This window comes from Gekko japonicus, unplaced genomic scaffold, assembly GCF_001447785.1.
Source record: "Gekko japonicus isolate JY-2015 unplaced genomic scaffold, Gekko_japonicus_V1.1 scaffold3228, whole genome shotgun sequence".
Classification (NCBI taxonomy): domain Eukaryota; kingdom Metazoa; phylum Chordata; class Lepidosauria; order Squamata; family Gekkonidae; genus Gekko; species Gekko japonicus.
In genome coordinates this window covers 70,009-87,020 of record NW_015177111.1, presented here as the reverse complement: position 1 = coordinate 87,020, position 17,012 = coordinate 70,009, and the positions used below count along the sequence as shown (strand labels likewise).

Genomic DNA, 17,012 nt, shown 5'->3' with positions numbered 1-17,012 from the left:
TCAGTTTTTAAGTTGTCTATCAGTCGTAGGACCTCCTCTCTTGTCACCTCAATCTGACTCAGGTCTCTCAACACCACTTCCAAAATCAGTGGTTCTGGAGTGGGCAAGCACTTCTCATCTTCCACAGTGAAGACAGAGGCAAAAAATGCATTTAGCTTCTCAGCCATTTCCCTATCATCCTTCAGTACTCCTTTTACCCCACTGCCTCCCTGGCTGGGTTCCTACTTCTAATGTATTTGAAGAAGGTTTTATTGTTGGTCTTTATATTTTTTGCTATATGGTCCTCATATTCCTTTTTACATGCTTACATGACTGATTTCTCCCGAAAAAATTATCTGAGCATAGAAAACTTGATATCTGTGTGTATGGGAGGGAATTTTATGCTAGGACTTCTCTCTCTCTCTCTCTCTCTCTCTCTCTCCCTCTCTCTCTCTCTCTCTCTCTCTCTCTCTCTCTCTCTCTCCCTCTCTCAGATTTGAGCATGGACATAGTGAAACAGCCTAGACATAGGTTTACCATGTTAGTGAGAACTACATTTTAGGGCCAAGTTATACAATAACTGGGAAATTCTTGATTTGATTAGAGAAACCATAGAGAGTTTCAAATTTCCTACATGTGACGAACTGCACTTTAAAAGTTCATAAGTACTGTGTAAACATGTGAAGGACTGTGAAGGGTTAATGCCTCACGGAACCAGAGAGCCTTGAGTGACATGCTGCTCAAAGGAATTTGATTGGTTAGCATCAGTTGAGCAAAAACACTTTGGAACTGACTGCTGAGGAGAATTCAGGTTAGCTCTGGCTGAGAACTGGAGTCTGAGTGAGGGAACGGGGCTAGATTGTCATACTATCTTACAGCAGTGGGGGGAGGCGCTTAACTTTTATTCCTGTGCTTTCCCTCCTCCTTGCCTAAATGTCCTCTCTGACTGCTGCCATTTTTTGGGAACATCTATCATGGCCACTGGGTTGTTATTGTCACCAGCACTTTATTTTCATTTTATTCTATTTTATTGTCAAGCTATACTTGTCATGTTTGTATTTTAAGGTGGCTTTAACCCTTATTGTAAGCCGCCCTGAGCCTGCCTGTGGCGGGGAGGGCGGGATAAAAATTGAATAAAATAAATAAATAAATAAATAGGAGCCATGCACAGAAACATGAAGAATTACGTTAAAGAATCATGCCCTAGTCAAAGGCCAGGCAATGCCTGAATTTGAAGCTCTTCTTCTCCAGTTGCTGCAATTGATTTCATTGTTGCCAGGATTTCTTTGTTACGGTATGTGATCCAAGACCTCTTCTTGGGATGTTGTTGTGATTTCAGCAGCAAGTGATGCTACTTTCAATCTAAAAGCAAACTTATTTTGTCATGTTTCAAAGTGAACATCTTGTTGATAGTCAGTGCTCATTATGTAGATGAAGAATTTCAGAACAAAAATGGCTTCTACCATGCAGGGGTCATTTCGTAGAAAAAGAGCTAGGGGGACTCATTAGCATAACTCAGCATATGCCACACCCCCTGACATCACCGGAAGTGTGTCCTCCCCACAGCCGGCGGCGACCTCCAGCGGGCACCAGCAGGGAGCTCCAGGCCCCGCCCTCCCGCACTTCACCCGGGGGGATGGCGTCCCCCCGCGTCCCCCCCAAATGACCCCTGCTACCATGTATCTCTTTCGTAATCTGTATAGTGATAGAGAAAAAGACAGACAAGTCTAGACATGTCCGCTTCCAAGGTGGAGTATGGGGCTGTAGTGCCCTCCTGGGTCTTCCTTTTAAGCTGTGATGACCCTTCAGGAGCCTTAGTAAAGCAAGGGGGATGGGGTTGACTTTACCCAACTTCCTCTCCCCTGCCACCATGTGGGGCTTCCACTAGCTTCACAGGATGGGTCTTGTTCTTCTTCCTTGATTCTGTTCTGGATTTGGTGGCTCCCCAATCTGTTCTTGCTGCCCTTCTCTCAGTTATCGCTGTCTGGCACCACTGGTCCAGTCAAGCTGGTAAGCTCCTGCATGCTTCTCTCTGCCGGGTAAGTGTGGGAGTGGGGAAGCAACCCTCACTGTCTTGAGGGTTCTTGGTGATCTGAATACATTCTGTGCAAGAAACTATTGCCTTCTGGTGCCTAAAGGCTGGGCAAAGTGAACATCAGAATATGACCAATAACATACAGATTCAGAGCTGTTCTCTCACGGGCAGTTCTCAAGAGAGTTCTCTCATCCCCACGTACCTCACAGGGTGTCTGTTTTGGGGAGGGAAAGGAATTGTAAACCACTCAGAGACTCCTTTAGGTAGTGAAAGGTGGGGTATAAATCCAATCTCCACTTCTCTCTTCTAGAGCCAAAAGTTAATTTGAACTGTATAACCAGTTGTCCTGTCTCTTCTTTTCCCTGTTCCAGAAGCTGTTCTCAAAATACATTTTCTGGCTACCTGAAAATTGTGGATTTTCTAATGTGTACAGGTGCTAATTTTGAAAGAGACATCTATACTTTTATTTTACTGGCATATCTACACACCAGCTTTCCTTATCCATTCATAACATGTATCACAGTGCATGTAGAACCAGTATCTATAATTGACAAGGTTATATTCAATGCATAGTATGAAATTGATTTTATCTTGCTATGTCAGAAAAGTGGTGCTATCATGCTTTTAAACCTTCTGTCACCATTGTTTGAAGATAGTGTTGTCATCTGAAGTCAAAGGATGATCTTCTTCCTTTTCAGTAAATACTGTTATGATTTTATTGGCATGAAAATACTCACTTTTGCTAATATGTTGGTGGCTGTAGTAAGGTGGGAAATTAGATGAGATTGATTGAAAAAGCTGGCTGGATACAAACTATTATCTGGAAAACTTTCCCACATCCTACAAACATATGCCATAATTCCATACAGGATAATCCTATGCAGATTTACTTCAGTATAAATCAACTCATTTCTGTGGGTTTATAGAGTGGAATAAATCAGCATTGAATTGCACTGTTAGTAGTGAGGGGTGGGCATTTTGCATGTGCCCAGAGACACTCTCTCTCTCTTTTCCCATCTACATGCATTCCAGCACTAAACTCTGGAACTGTCCTTAAGTGCTTGGGTTAGGCTGAGAATTAAAGCCCCCAAAGCAATATAGCAGCAGGATCAGATGGCAATTTCAGTTGCAGTGTGTGGTGAGTAAGCATACTGCTCATGAAACTAACCTTTCCACTTCAGCTTCCCATTTATTGTCCAAGCCAGAGGACATCAGATGTCACTACAATCTGGTGGTTGTTTGCTGGTCTGTGCAGGAGATTTGAGATTCAGTGTGTCTTTCAGACAGACAGATGTGCAAGTCACAAATGCCGCCACTAAATCTCGCACCAGTTGGCAGGATTGTTGACAGTGTCAGCAGCGAGACAATGACCTTAAGGGGAAATGTAACTAGTTTAGTCTCTTTTTCTATGGGTGAGTATGTTGACAAGAATACAATGGAGAACTGGAAGCTATAGCATTTAAACAGTTTCCACAGTGCTCACTCTTGATTCACTAAAATAAGTGTGTGTGTGTGTGTGTGTGTGTGTGTGTTTTAGGGTTTTTAACTTTGCATTAGCCATATATGCTAAGCTGATATTTTAAAGCTATAATTTTAATTAATTTATCATCTATTTTCAGAGGAATTAAAAGGATATGGACCAATTTTTGAAGAACAACCCATTGACACAATCTATCCAGAAGAATCCTCAGATGGAAGAGTTTCAATGAATTGCAGAGCCAGAGGAATCCCTGCTCCCATTTACAAGTAACACTCTTTTTGCTCTTATTTATTCTGATTTGCAGGAAGTTACTATTAATGTAAGACCACAATTGCACACTATAGTTTCTCAATGTTTATTTTGAAGGACTTTTCTTTCTTTTGCAAATTTATTTGCCAGGATTGCATTATCAAGAAGGAAAAGGACTTGGGTAGAGACAAAAACGTTAACCCTCTCTTCCTCTGCCATTGTCTCCCTGGATACAGCCATTCCTGAGCTGATTTCATTCCTGTTCCGGGGAAGAAGAAAAAAGATACCCATAAATTTTCGTAACAGGAATAAATTAATCTCACGAATGGCTTTTTCCAGTGAGAAAAATGGCAGGAAAGGAAAAGATTAAAGTTTTCCCTTTCTTTGTGCCTTGTTTACTGTTTCCTTCATGGTAAAGCAATCCCAGCTGCCGCATTTGCAAAAGGAAAAAAAGTTGCTTAAAATAACTTGGGAAGAAACCTGTAGCTGAACCCAAAGTATGCGCCTGTATCCAACCATACATACACAGAATGGAAACCTTCGTTGCATTCCTCTCCCCTGGAAAGATCATTGCTGGGCTTGTGGGACCTGTACAGAGGAGCAACTATGCAGACAGGGAGGAAGGCCAAGGGGAAGATTGTTAAGACAATAATGTATTACTAATTGTGCTTAACTTATCTCACCTTGACACCGAATGCCTGGTCAGCTAAAATCACCTTATATTTTTGTGTAAGCTATTTTTATTTGGTCTGGCTTTTAGTGCCCAGAATGACAGGGAAAGGGGTGATGGTAGGGGAAAAGAGAGGGATGTTAGCAAGATTTTAGTATACTATTATGAAATCAATATGAAGTAACAGTGTAGCATTCCAATAGCAATTTAGTTTTATATTGGTGCCCATCTGTACTCCACTAGAGTTCATTAAGCAGTATGAGAACATGCCATTATTCCCTGTAGGGGGTCCCCCCCCCCCCGTCCTAGTTTTCTGAATGAATGAACTTTTGCATTTTGATATTTAGAACTATGCTCTATATAATTTCCAGAACTGTGCTATGTATTTTAAAAAAATTTTTTAAAAAAACCCTGCAGTGCTTTCATATAGGGTTTTGAGTTTGACCCTCCCCCCAAGATGATTTATGAAAATGTTGTAGGTGTTTTGGTTGCTTGCTTAGATTTCTACTAGATGCACGCACGGAAGGTTGCACACTCCCCCTGGTGGCTCAAATGATACTTTACAATTTTAATGAACCCTCATAATAAAGAAAATGTGTTTATAAGGCAATCCAAAATATTAGCTTGGGCATGATCCTGTGAGCCTCTAATAGTCACAGCTGTCATACGGCCTATGCAGACTTGTAGCTACTGGGTGAGCTGGTTGTTTCCCTGCTGGCCACAGTGTGCAGGACTTGATATCCAATCACATTGGAATATTTTTATGCAGCTGCAACTCCATCCACATTGAATTCAGCATTTGGCATCCATTCAGAATTACAGCTGAATATCAAGAAGACAAAAATAATGACTACTGTGGAATTATACAATCTTAAGGTTTATGATGAAGAAATTGAAATTGTTCAAGATTTTCTGTTCCTTGGCTCCATCGTGAACCAAAAAGGAGACTTAAACCAAGAAATCAGAAGAAGACTGAGACTGGGAAGAGTGGCCATGAAGGCTGTTGATGATAGGGCATTCATAGGGTCACCATAAGTTGGAAGTGACTTGATGGCACTTAACACAAACACACAGCCAATTCTGCCCGTGACGCTACTGCTAGAGATTTACATAGGCAGACCAAAAACTGGGACTGCAATAGAGTTTCAAGGGGTAGCATGAATTGGTCTGTACTTCTTTAAACACAGAGACATTCAAACAACAAGATTTTGGCTGGGATCCTATGTATACCATCGTAGAAGCATCTTCCTTTGAATTCAGTGGAAATTCCTCATGGAATACTCCCCTCTCCCCCTTCAGCCCATCGGGTCTGAGTTAGTGCTAAATAGACTGTCACTGTGTAAATGGCACAGATACAAACAGCCACAACCTTGCCTGTGCAATTTTGTGTACAACTTTACTTCTTTTATTTCCACGTAAAATTTTCAGTGTGTTTTTATGAAGCTGAGCATTTTCCACCATGGTATATCTCACAGTAATGCCTTATGATCTCATGGACATTTTCCCTTTGCATATAAAGAAATAATATAAGGGAAAGCTGCACAATATCTCTTTCCAGTGCTGAAACCAGGGTATAGCTCTCCTTCCGTGGCAAGATGATTCCCCCTTCCCTTAATTTTGGAACAAGGTATCATGCTCTAGATTAACACAAACATAGTATTAACAGGAAATGTCAAAACGTGCCGTTGGTTTTTAGAAATAATTCAATCTACATTTCTTAATAGGTGGAAACTTAACAACTGGGATATTGATATTACAAGGGGGCGCCACCTTATGGTAGGAGGTAACTTGGAAATCACTAACCCTGAGAAATCAAGGGATGAAGGAACATATGTCTGCATAGCATCCAACATACATGGAACCGTACGGAGCCGAGAAGCAAATCTAAACTTTGGATGTAAGCAGTACTTACCTGTTTAGGTTTTTTACCCAAATCTGTAAATGTATACTTTCTGGTGATCAGTCTGTTAATGCCATTCCACTGTTGGCTCATACTGGCTTAAGCAAAACATGTAGATATACATGTTTTATGTATCCATAGGATTCAAAGAAAAGGAACGTGTCTGTAATACCTTTTCAAATTGCTGAAAGTCCAGTCCCATTTTTGTTTATTTTCATCATTTATGCCATTTCTCCTCTATGGGGACCCAGAGTAGCTTGCATCTTTCTCCATTTTCTCCTCACAACAGCCTTGTGAAGTAGGTTAGGCAGAGAGTGTGTGACTGGCCCAAGGTCACCCAGCAAGCTTGCGTAGCAGAGTGGAGATTCAAACCTGGGTCTCCTGGATCCCAGTTCAGCACTTTAACCCTTATACCACACTGGCTGGCTTGCTCCACATTGTTGTTTTGTTTTGCATTCATCATACTTAGCCTATGGGGCACCCCTTTCCAGTCATTTTCAAAGAAAAGATGGTGTCCTGTTATTATGCCATATGCTTTCCACTTTCTCCAGTGGTGAGAGAACTCAGAGACAATGTAGCAGAACAAAGTTCCTGTTTTGGTAAGGGATTCTGAAAACCTTTGTAATATCTATTTATTTTACAAAACACATATTGAGCAGAAAATATCCAGGGAGTAAATCAGGCAAACAGCATGCCTTTCCTGATACTGTGGCTTCTTCTAACCAAGGCAGCTGCCCAAGTCAGACCTGTGTTTCCTGCTGTGTTTCCTGCCAAATTTATTTCCCTTCTGCCAAATATACAAATGTGCACATTTGTGTATTTGGCAGGAGGGAAAGAAGTTTGGACTAAAATGGGTATATTAGTCCCCACTCCAGTGTCCTAGCTTTTAGTACTATCAGTCATAGCATTATGAGCCATTGAAAAATATCCTCTCATTAGCTGTACTAAAGACAGCCCATCCTTTCTTTTCACCACACAGTAGGAGTCTTGTCCCTACATGTTTATTAATAAGGGACAGTGAGGCAGCCCCCTTTCTTGCTGCCCTCTTGAAAATTGAAGCCCATCATAATCTTGTATGATTTTTCGCTGAACACTGCAAGCCAAGTAGCAAGCACTGCCTCCCTTTCTCTATGGGTTATCTGTGATGATACTGTTTTAGAAACTGTGCTGTGCGTTCTAGGATCTTCCACACAGTGATGATTCTCTGTAGTTTCCTCATTGCTGCTGTAACTGCCAATTGAGTGCAGCAGAGCTTCCGCATTGTGGGTTTCTCCATATTTTCCCTGACCCAGGTTCATGAAGTATCCATTCCCCCCAGGCCTCCTTGTTTTCCCCCCCTTCTTTTTAAACTGGCAAGCAAGAAATTGCAATTGTGTTACAATCCTATAGTGATATGTCAAATTACCATTTTTTAAAAAACAACACATCCCCTGATGGCAGAGAAAGTGGCTGCTGTGTGGGACTGGGGGAGGGGAAATTGTGTCCATATGTCTTTCACCCCAGATATGCCGTATTGCCTCCTCCTGAAGAATTTATTATATAGCGTATATTGTCATCTATGTAAAGAAAGTAGTGCAGAGGTCCCCTAAAATATCTGTGTCCACCAGTCCTTTGACATTGGCACCTTGATACTACATTCTCAGGTCAGTGTATAATAAAAGGGGGTAAATAACCATTTTAAGTACTGTATTATTATTTTTTTCTATGTCATATCACAGGCAGTGGCAGCTGATGGCAGCCTTTTACTTGTAGCCCACTTCACTTTGATTCCTTATGGACAAGATAAATGGTCGTAGGAGGGACCTTTTAAGTTCATTGTGATATTTCTGTGAAAATGCAAATATAATGCTTTTTTAAGAGAGAGTAGGAATGTAATGCTCGAATAAGTCATCTTTATTATTCAGTAAAAGTATAGTGAATATCTACAGCAGTCCAGAAACCTCTCCTTAATATTTTATATGTGGTTATATTGATATTATTTTAAGCTGGGAGGGCGGGATACAAATCTGATATATAAATACATAACTAATACTTCTCTCCTTCCTTTCATTGTCTTGAACAGATTTAAATACATTTACTCCTGAAGAAAGACATGAGGTAAAAGTTCGGGAAGGTGTGGGAGCAGTGCTTCTCTGTGACCCTCCACGTCATTACCCAGGTAAATTAATCTGTTATGCATATTTTTCAGCTTTCATGAGAAGGGCAGAATAGCAACGGCTATAATATGATTACAGAACTGCTATCTTTAAATACAACTATGTAAGTCTCATAAGCTGTTTAAGCCCCTAATAAGATCAGTGCAGTTTGACCTCTCTGATTGTGGTTTTAGGTCATTCTAGAATGTTTGGTTCTCTTTGTATTAAAGAGCCTAGCTTGCTGTTAAAAGATCACACTTATAAGGCTGGGTGAACTTCAACAGCTATGCTCCAACGATTTGCAAACATACTTTCCTTCATACAGAAAAAAATGGTCTGTGTATTGTATCATTCTCTACTGGGTTATTGGCCCACCTTCTAGTGTTTATGTGTAGGGTCACGAACTAAAGTTCGTCAGGAATTTTGACTAGTTCGTGATTTGCAAAGTGATGTTCGTGGAAGGGCAATCGCCATGAACTTTCATGCTGTTTGTGGTGGTTCGTGAATGGATACATTTCCAGACAGCCTGCCTCTGCTCAGTTAACTATTTACAAAACTTCAAAGCAATTGGGGGGGGGGGTAGAATTCTCCAGCTTGGAAACAACAATAGGAGTCCTCCAAAGCTTAACAGGGACTGCTGGCTGCCAAGAACAATGTTCCCACTCTGCTCTGAGGAATCAGAATGCTATATATCAGCTCAGTTCCACAGCCTTTCCTCTGTTGGCTGTTGGCAGTTAGACAGAGAAGCAGAGAACTTGTTAAAAGCAGAGCATATTCATCATTTATTCCTGATTGTGAACACTTCTCCCCTGCTGGGGTTTGGGTGTTAGGTGGACTCGTCTATCTGTTCATGCTGAGCAGAGGGACTTATCTACTGGGTGTCTTGGCTGAGGACCCACATTTTATACCCTCCTGACTGTGAACTCCTCTCCCCTGCTGGTGTTTGGGTGTTATGTGGATTCAAGGCTCTGAGCTACCCTGTCTCTCTGCTCATGCCAAACAGTGGGGCTTAGCTACTGGGTGTCTTGTCTGAGGAGGACCCACATTTTATACCCTCCTGATTGTGAACTTCTCTGCCCTGTTGGGGTTTGGGTATTAGGTGGACTCAGGGCTCTGAGCCACACTGTCTCTCTGCTCACATTCTGAGGCAGGGGTGCTGGGCTGTGGCTTCTCCTTCTCCCCAGCTTTTTCCACCCACTGTTCCCTCTGGCCGTGTCTGTTGGCCTAGCCTCTGCATTTCTTCGCAGAGCTCACACTTCCATTGCAAGAGCTCTACATTCAGTAGAGCAATGCTGCCTTTTATCCAGAGGTCACAGAATCAGGCCAGCTTGTACTCCCCTTTATTGCAGAGAGGATGCAACTTGGTGGTGCTGCCCACCTGCAACCTCTCTGCCAAGGCCCTATCCCATGGAAGAATAGCCATCTTCTGGGGCCTGGGTCCAGTGCAGAGACCAGCACCCAGTCCAGCCCTCAAATCAGGGAATGACTTGCCCCAGGCTGGCCATATGGGTTCAGAGCACATTGGTGGTGTTCTGGAAGGGCTTGAGGACATGCACCATTTGGGATAGTCATAGTCAGTCATTGGAGCTGATGCTGAGCTCCTCTTCCCCATGCAGGATGCTCCTGGAGGAGATGACATCTTGTGCCACACTCTTCTGCTCCACCGAATGAGCAATCATGTTGTAAGTGGAGTTCTTATCCCCTTCCCTCTGCCTTTCATGCAGCAGAGGGGCAGACTTCATGCTGAGCAAGAAGTGGGCAGCCAGGCACTGGCAGATCTCGAGCAAGAACTGCATCTCAAGGGTGGCAGCATCCCAGGTGGCTTTGACAGTGCTCCCCAGCCCCAGAGCATCCTTCACTACCAGGTGAAGCATGTGCACAAGGCAGACAATGCCCTTGAGGTGCACATGCTTCACTTCTGCCAGCTTGTTGGCACTGGTGTCTATGACCATGTAGCCACAGATGATGTTGTCGCCACCTGCCCATTCCCTCAGGGTACTCTGTATCACAGCGGTGATATTCTGTACCATGTGGTCTGCATCCATCCCCTGCGCATGGAACAGAACCACTTTGTATGCTGGTGGCAGGACTGTCCCCTCCTGGGGCCTGATCCGTGCCCTGACAGTCCTGCTGGCTGCTCCAGAGATCTGTCATGAAGTGGATGGTTCTGCCTTATGCTCTGGAGATCTGGAGAGCTTCCTGTGCCCTCCATGTAGCCATTTTGATATCTCAGAGGGTGGCCCATCTTGATGTTTCACCCACAGCAGCCCAAGTGTGAGAAGCCTTTCTTAGCAGGGCCTCCTGCTCCTCCTCCACTTCTCCCTGCTGAGAGGGAGTGAGCCTCTTCTTCCTCCTGCTGGCCGCCACTCTTTCTCACACATAGTTGGATCCACTATTTGCAGGTGTTTGCAAAAGATGGAGGACAAGCATTGGGGGTCTGCACCCATTCGAAAATGGGTGTGGCACACCTGGCACTCAGCCACTCAGGAGTCACTGGGGAGGGTGGGGAAATATTTCCAAACTGTGGGCTTCCCCCCACCCTCTGAATCACTGCTGTCAGAGTCCTCCTCTTCAAAGAGTGTTAGCAACTGCTGGTGTCTTTGAGCAGTTCTAACAACTCTTTTCCTTCTGTGGAGAGCCCCAGGAAAAGATCTGGGGAAAGAGGCTCTGAGACCCCTGATGATACCTTGCTAGGGCTGGGCTCCAGTGAGCTGGCAGGATGGTTCCTGGGGATGGGAGCCAGTGATATGCAGGGGATGGAGGACTTCTTCCCCCCACGACAAGCACCGTTCACACCCACTTTCACCCTCATGGCACATAGAGGTTTTCACACTCAGGAGGGGTGCGAGGATGTGGGATAAATGTGGGAGACCTTTTTGGGGAGTCCATAACTGGGACCCCAGAAATGTAATCCACCCCAAACTTGGAGAGATTGTAGAGGAGTGGGCAGCAGAGTGAGGTTTCCTGTGTGTTTAGTATATGTAGTTTCAGGGGGTCCATTCTATACATTTTTGAACCTGCACCTGACATTTCCCCCAAAATCACTTTTCTGGCTAGACCTTTGTCCTGTTGGGCTTGCAGTGCCACAGTGGCACTGGTTCTGCTGAGCACATTGCACTGGTTCTGCTGGGCTTTCCCCCCCACCTTAAGTTTCTACTGCAGAGATTCTCTGGTACTTTGATTCTGTTCTACTGGGCTTCTGTTGCTCTTGCTTTTTTGCTGTTTTTTCCCCTCCATTGGAAACAGTGGAGGATGAGGTACCTTCTTTGGGGCACTGTAACTCAGACCCTGTAAATCCAATCCTCACCAAATGTGGACAGCAGGTAAAGGAGAGTCAGCAGGAGATCCCCTGCAAGTTTAGTGTCTGTAGCACATGGGGGGCCATTATACCACATCACAAACCAGACTGATTCTTTCAGTGTTTAAAAGTTCATGACGGTTCATGGTTCATGGTTCATGAACTGGGCACACCATGAGCCATAAACTGAACCACAATGTCCTGGTTCATGCCCATCCTTATTTATGTGTTTTTAACGGAACTTTTTCATTTTTAATTGTTTAGACTTTTTTTTATGTTCGCCACTTAGTGGACCCTGATTGGGTGAAAAAAATGTTTTAAATTAAAAAAATAGTATAAATATTGTAATAGTCTCTGTAGAACTATGTTTAATATATGACCTTATTATGATGGGTAGCAGGAAGAGGCAAGAGAATTGAGGGAGAAACTGTGATGTGCCAGCCATCCTCTGTAAGGAACTGGGAGGTTAGATGAAAGTGAACAGTGAAGGCAAGTTGTTACAGTTACTTCTCTTCATGGTAGCAGCCCTGCCAAAGAGATGGGTTCATGAAGGATTGGGTGGGTTAGGCAACTAATTGATGCAGTGCCTAATATGTATCCATAAAAGTTAGTTCAAGCTTTCCATCTGATGATATATTCAGTTTCAAGCATGCCATATGACCAGAAGGTATAAAAAGTCAAATTTCTAGTTCAGGCTGCTTCCAAAGCTAGCATTTTTCTGCTAGAGGTACCATGATAGTTGGTATCAAAAGCCACTGAGAAGTTCAGGAAAATCAATAGAGAATCAACAGAGTCATGTTCCCTCTGTCCATCTCCCAGTGCAAGTCATCCACCAGGGTGACCAAGGCCTAAACCCAGATTGGAAGGGATCTAAATAATTTGCCTAATGTATGAAAGTTTATTAAGCACTTCCTTCTGCTTTCATACCTTTCTGTATCCCTTTGACCACCTTTAAGCACCTCAGCCTTGTTCATTTTAATTGAAGCAATTTTTCTCTCTCCAGATGATCTGAGTTACCGCTGGGTTCTGAATGATTTCCCTGAATTCATTACTTTGGATAAACGACGATTTGTTTCTCAGACAAACGGCAATCTCTACATAGCAAAAGTAGAAGCATCAGATAAGGGCAACTACTCTTGCTTTGTGACCAGCAACTCAATAGCTAAGAGTGTATTCAGCAGTTTCATTCCTCTTATTCCTCAATCAGATCGTAAGTATTTTATTCAGATTATTAGATATATCATATGTCCTCTTTGCACCATTATTTACTTTTACATTTTTAGTGTATTCTTGGAGAAATTGAAGCTAATCTATAAGCAGCTTTTCCAGGGCATTTCCTCTTGTAACTGGTTCTGTTTCTTTCCTGTGCTTAAGGCTCAAAGCCTCTTCAGACGTTAACTTTTTAAACATATGCAGGTGCAGGAGATGTTTGAAGTGTTCCCTAGAATGTAGCATGAGTGTGACTGGTGTGTTTTGAGACACAGCTATCATGAAGGTTTTACTCATCAAGAAGTCAGGAATGGTTGGATCTTAGGGTGAAAGTAGGCGAGATTATAAAGATCTCCCGTCAGGTCTCCCTGTTTCTGTACTTCCTGACAAGCCTAGGTGTACCTTGAGTTGTGTGTATAACAGCTCTGTGAGGTGTCATCTACATGAAGTCCTTGTGTTTGTTGGGGGAAAGTGCAAGGACTTTGCATTGCATGTGTGATGGGAGTTTTGTGCCTCCCAAACACACACCAATTCTTTTCCGTTTGCAGTCAAAGTAAACAAGGGGAAGCAGCTTTAGCCTCTCCCCCATGCTGTTTTCATGTCTATAAACCACCCTGTGGAGCTGTTATTAACTCCGTTGTGAAATTATGGTACTGATGTAGCTGCATGTAAGTTTCACAGTGAAGCCAATAGCAACTTGGTGGGATGGTTTGTGGATGGGAAAACTGCATGAGGGGGAGGCTAAAGCCGCTTCTCCCCACCTGCTTTGGTTGCAAACAGAGAAGAGCTGGTCAGTGCCTGGGAGGCACAAATCTCCTCATGTTTCTCCTGATGTTACTCCTTAAGGTCCTCATGTTTCTCCTCAATGAACATGGGGACTTTGTGATATACAGATGGAGCCTTTAAGATGGAAGTACAGAACTGAGTAAAAACAACAACCTTGCAGAGAGGAGACTTACACTGAGAGGCATAAATATTCTGCTTTGAGTCTCCATGAATGCAGGGGAAGCAGCAAATAAAACGAATTGTGCCATGTATTCATTGTACTTTGGTAAAACTGGAAACTACTTCTGTTGCTGAGAAGGAAATAGCAAGGGGAAGCTTTCTGTGAGGATACATCTTTCTAGCCACTCTTGAGTAGGATTCTGACCTCTTTCCAGGTATGCCAGGTTCTGTCCTAGCTTATGTAAACCTGTGCATACATTTCTTAGTTGTAGTTTTCTTTCCAAACCTAAACAGACTGATAATTTTGCAAAGTTGTGAAGAAGTATGCATATTCTGAAAGAAACCAAGTTGTGGCGGGAGACTTTTCAATGAGGATGGGGAGGGACACAAGTCCTGTCTCCTGTGGTAACTTTAAATTTGTGACAATTGTGGTTGTTTTTTGTGACTATTGTGATTGCACCCCTCCTAATCTGACGATACATTACACAACCAAGATAAAAATAAGAAGACAAAGTACAATAAGAAGTAAAAGATTCCCAAGATGGTCCTTTCAGGTCTCACTAACATGAACAGGTTATTGCGTGTTCTGTTGAAGATTTTTCTCTAGAATTTTTAAAAACCATTTGTTGAAACAGTAGATAGAGGGCCCAGCATAATTTGTAACATGCTTGTAACATGCTTCACCCCATCGTATCCCATGCATATAACCTCATGAATAATAAAAGGGGAAAATACTTTCTGAAACAACATATTCCTTTCAAACTAGATGTTACTACTTTTAATGAATGGGGTCCAGGTTCCCCAGTGTTCAGCATGTATACAGCTCCAAAATGGGACAAATAACATCCCTCCCTGGACCTGTATCAGCTAAAAAAAATGGGGGGGGGGTAAGGCAGGAGCCCCTTTCCCCTCACACCAAGTTCCCAGTCAGAACTGGGTCCCTGTGGCTCTTTAAAATGCAGTTCTCTGCAGCCCCTATGTGACTTAGAGGGGTACAAGTTGGGACCGAGGTACCCAGACCCCACTCATCTTAACATTTAAGCTTTACTTGTACATGAATATATGATATCAGGCACCAGAGAAGCATGCCTGTTTTATTTTCTGAGCTTGGGTCCTGCATATAACAAAACTGCCACTGGTCTTCAGGACTATGGTGCAATGAAGGATCATTCTGTCACGTCCTGTTTCCTGACCTGAAGTGGACCAAGGAGCTGCTATTTGCCATGTTAGGGAAACACATGTGTACTGATCTGAACTGTGCTCCTGCATGCCTGATGATTAAAATTTAAAAGAGAGCGGGAAGAACTCTGTGGAGCTCCTGGTGTCTCATCTGCTTCGTTCCTGTTTTCTCACTCTGTATCATGTTGCTAAGTGGTAAGGATGTTTTTCAGCCATATATGTGTGGTAAAATGGTCTGCAAGAAGCTAAATATCCTTGCATCTTTATTTCATGTTAGGTACGAAAGGTTATCTGCCAGATATCAGAGTGAAATTCAAAGACACATATGCACTTCTCGGGCAAAATGTGACACTAGAGTGTTTTGCACTTGGAAAGTAAGTATGTTTTAATGTATTTATGCACATGGGCAAAGTTTGGGTAGACTGAACTGGAGCAGGGTAGGTGGACCTTATCTGCTTACAAGAGTAGCCCCTAGCATTTGTTCCACAGCTTTGGAAAATCTAAGCCTTTTGTTGGATAATGTACAGTGACAAGATTATCTGCATGAATTCATGGTATTAAGGATTGCATTTTACAGCTGTCCTAAATCATAATTTTAAATGTTAAGAACATAAGAGAAGCCATGTTGGATCAGGCCAAAGGCCTATGCAGTCCAACACTCCATGTCACACAGTGCCCAAATCCTAGGTGCCATCAGGAGGTCCACCACTAGGGCCAGAACTTCAGAAGCCCTCCCACTGTTGCCCTCCAAGCCCCAAGAATATAGAGCATCACTGCTCCAGACACAGGGTTCCATCTATACCTTGTGACTAATAACCACTGATGGATCTCTGCTCCATATGTTTATTCAGTCCTCTCTTGAAGCTGTCTGTGCTTGTAGCTGCCACCACTTCTTGTGGCTGTGAACTTCACTCGTATATTACTCTGTGGGTGAAAAAGTACTTTTTTTCATCTGTTTTAAACCTACTCCTCATTAATTTCATTGAGTGCCCACGAGTTTTTGCATTGTGAGAAAGGGAGAAAAGTACTCCTTTCTCTACTTTTTCTGTCCCATGCATAATTTTGTAAACCTCTGTCATGTCAACCCTCAATTGTCGTTTCTCCAACTAAAGAGCCCTAACCTCTTTAACCTTTCTTCATAGGGAAGGTTTCCATCTCCTTAATCATTTTAGTTGCCTTTTTCTGCACCTTTCCAATGCTATAATGACTTTTTTTTGAGGTGCAGTGACCAGAACTGTACACAATATTCCAAATGAGGCTGTGCCATCGATTTATACAGTGGCATTATGATACTGGCTGATTTGTTTTCAATCCCCAGCACAGCATTTGTCTTTTTTGTTGCAGTTTCACACTGAGTTGACATCTTCGGAGTATCTACCACATCTCCAAGATCTCTCTCCTGCCAGATCGGACCTCATCAATGTATATTTACAGTTAGGATTTTTGTCTCCAATGTGCATTACTTTGCACTTGCCCATGTTGAACCTCATTTGCCATATCGATGCCCATTTGGCCAGCCTCGACAGATCCCTCTGGAGCACCTCAGTCCTCCCTGGTTCTCATCGCCCTGAACAACTTAGTGTCATCCACAAACTTAGGCACTTCACTACTTACTCCCAACTCCAAATCATTAAAGAACAAGTTAAAAAGCACCAGACCTGGTACCAAGCCCTGCGGTACCCAACTGCTTACCACCTTCCACTGTGAAAACTGCCAATTTAAGCTCACCCTCTATTTCCTGTTAATTAACCACTTTTTAATACACAAGAGGACTTTTCCTCTTACCCCATGACCCCTGATGTTACTTAGGAGCCTTTGATGAGAAACTTTATCAAAAGCTTTCTGGAAATCTAGGTAAACAACATCTACTGGGTCACCTGTATACATTTTTTAAAAAATTATTTGTTAGATTTCTATCCTGCCCTCCTGCTGA

The 17,012-nt window shown here is 42.9% G+C and overlaps 1 protein-coding gene across 1 annotated transcript in view; it reads left to right on the top strand.

Annotated features, from left to right (window-relative positions):
* Positions 1–17,012, top strand: part of CNTN1 (contactin 1) — a gene marked incomplete at its 3' end in the record, with an annotated part of 99,169 nt that overhangs the window by 20,543 nt on the left and 61,614 nt on the right. Inside the window, exons 4-8 of the mRNA XM_015428306.1 lie at positions 3,634–3,760; positions 6,138–6,310; positions 8,376–8,471; positions 12,750–12,956; positions 15,357–15,453. Of these exons, the coding sequence (XP_015283792.1) occupies positions 3,634–3,760; positions 6,138–6,310; positions 8,376–8,471; positions 12,750–12,956; positions 15,357–15,453 (700 nt within the window). The remainder of the gene's footprint in view (positions 1–3,633; positions 3,761–6,137; positions 6,311–8,375; positions 8,472–12,749; positions 12,957–15,356; positions 15,454–17,012) is intronic.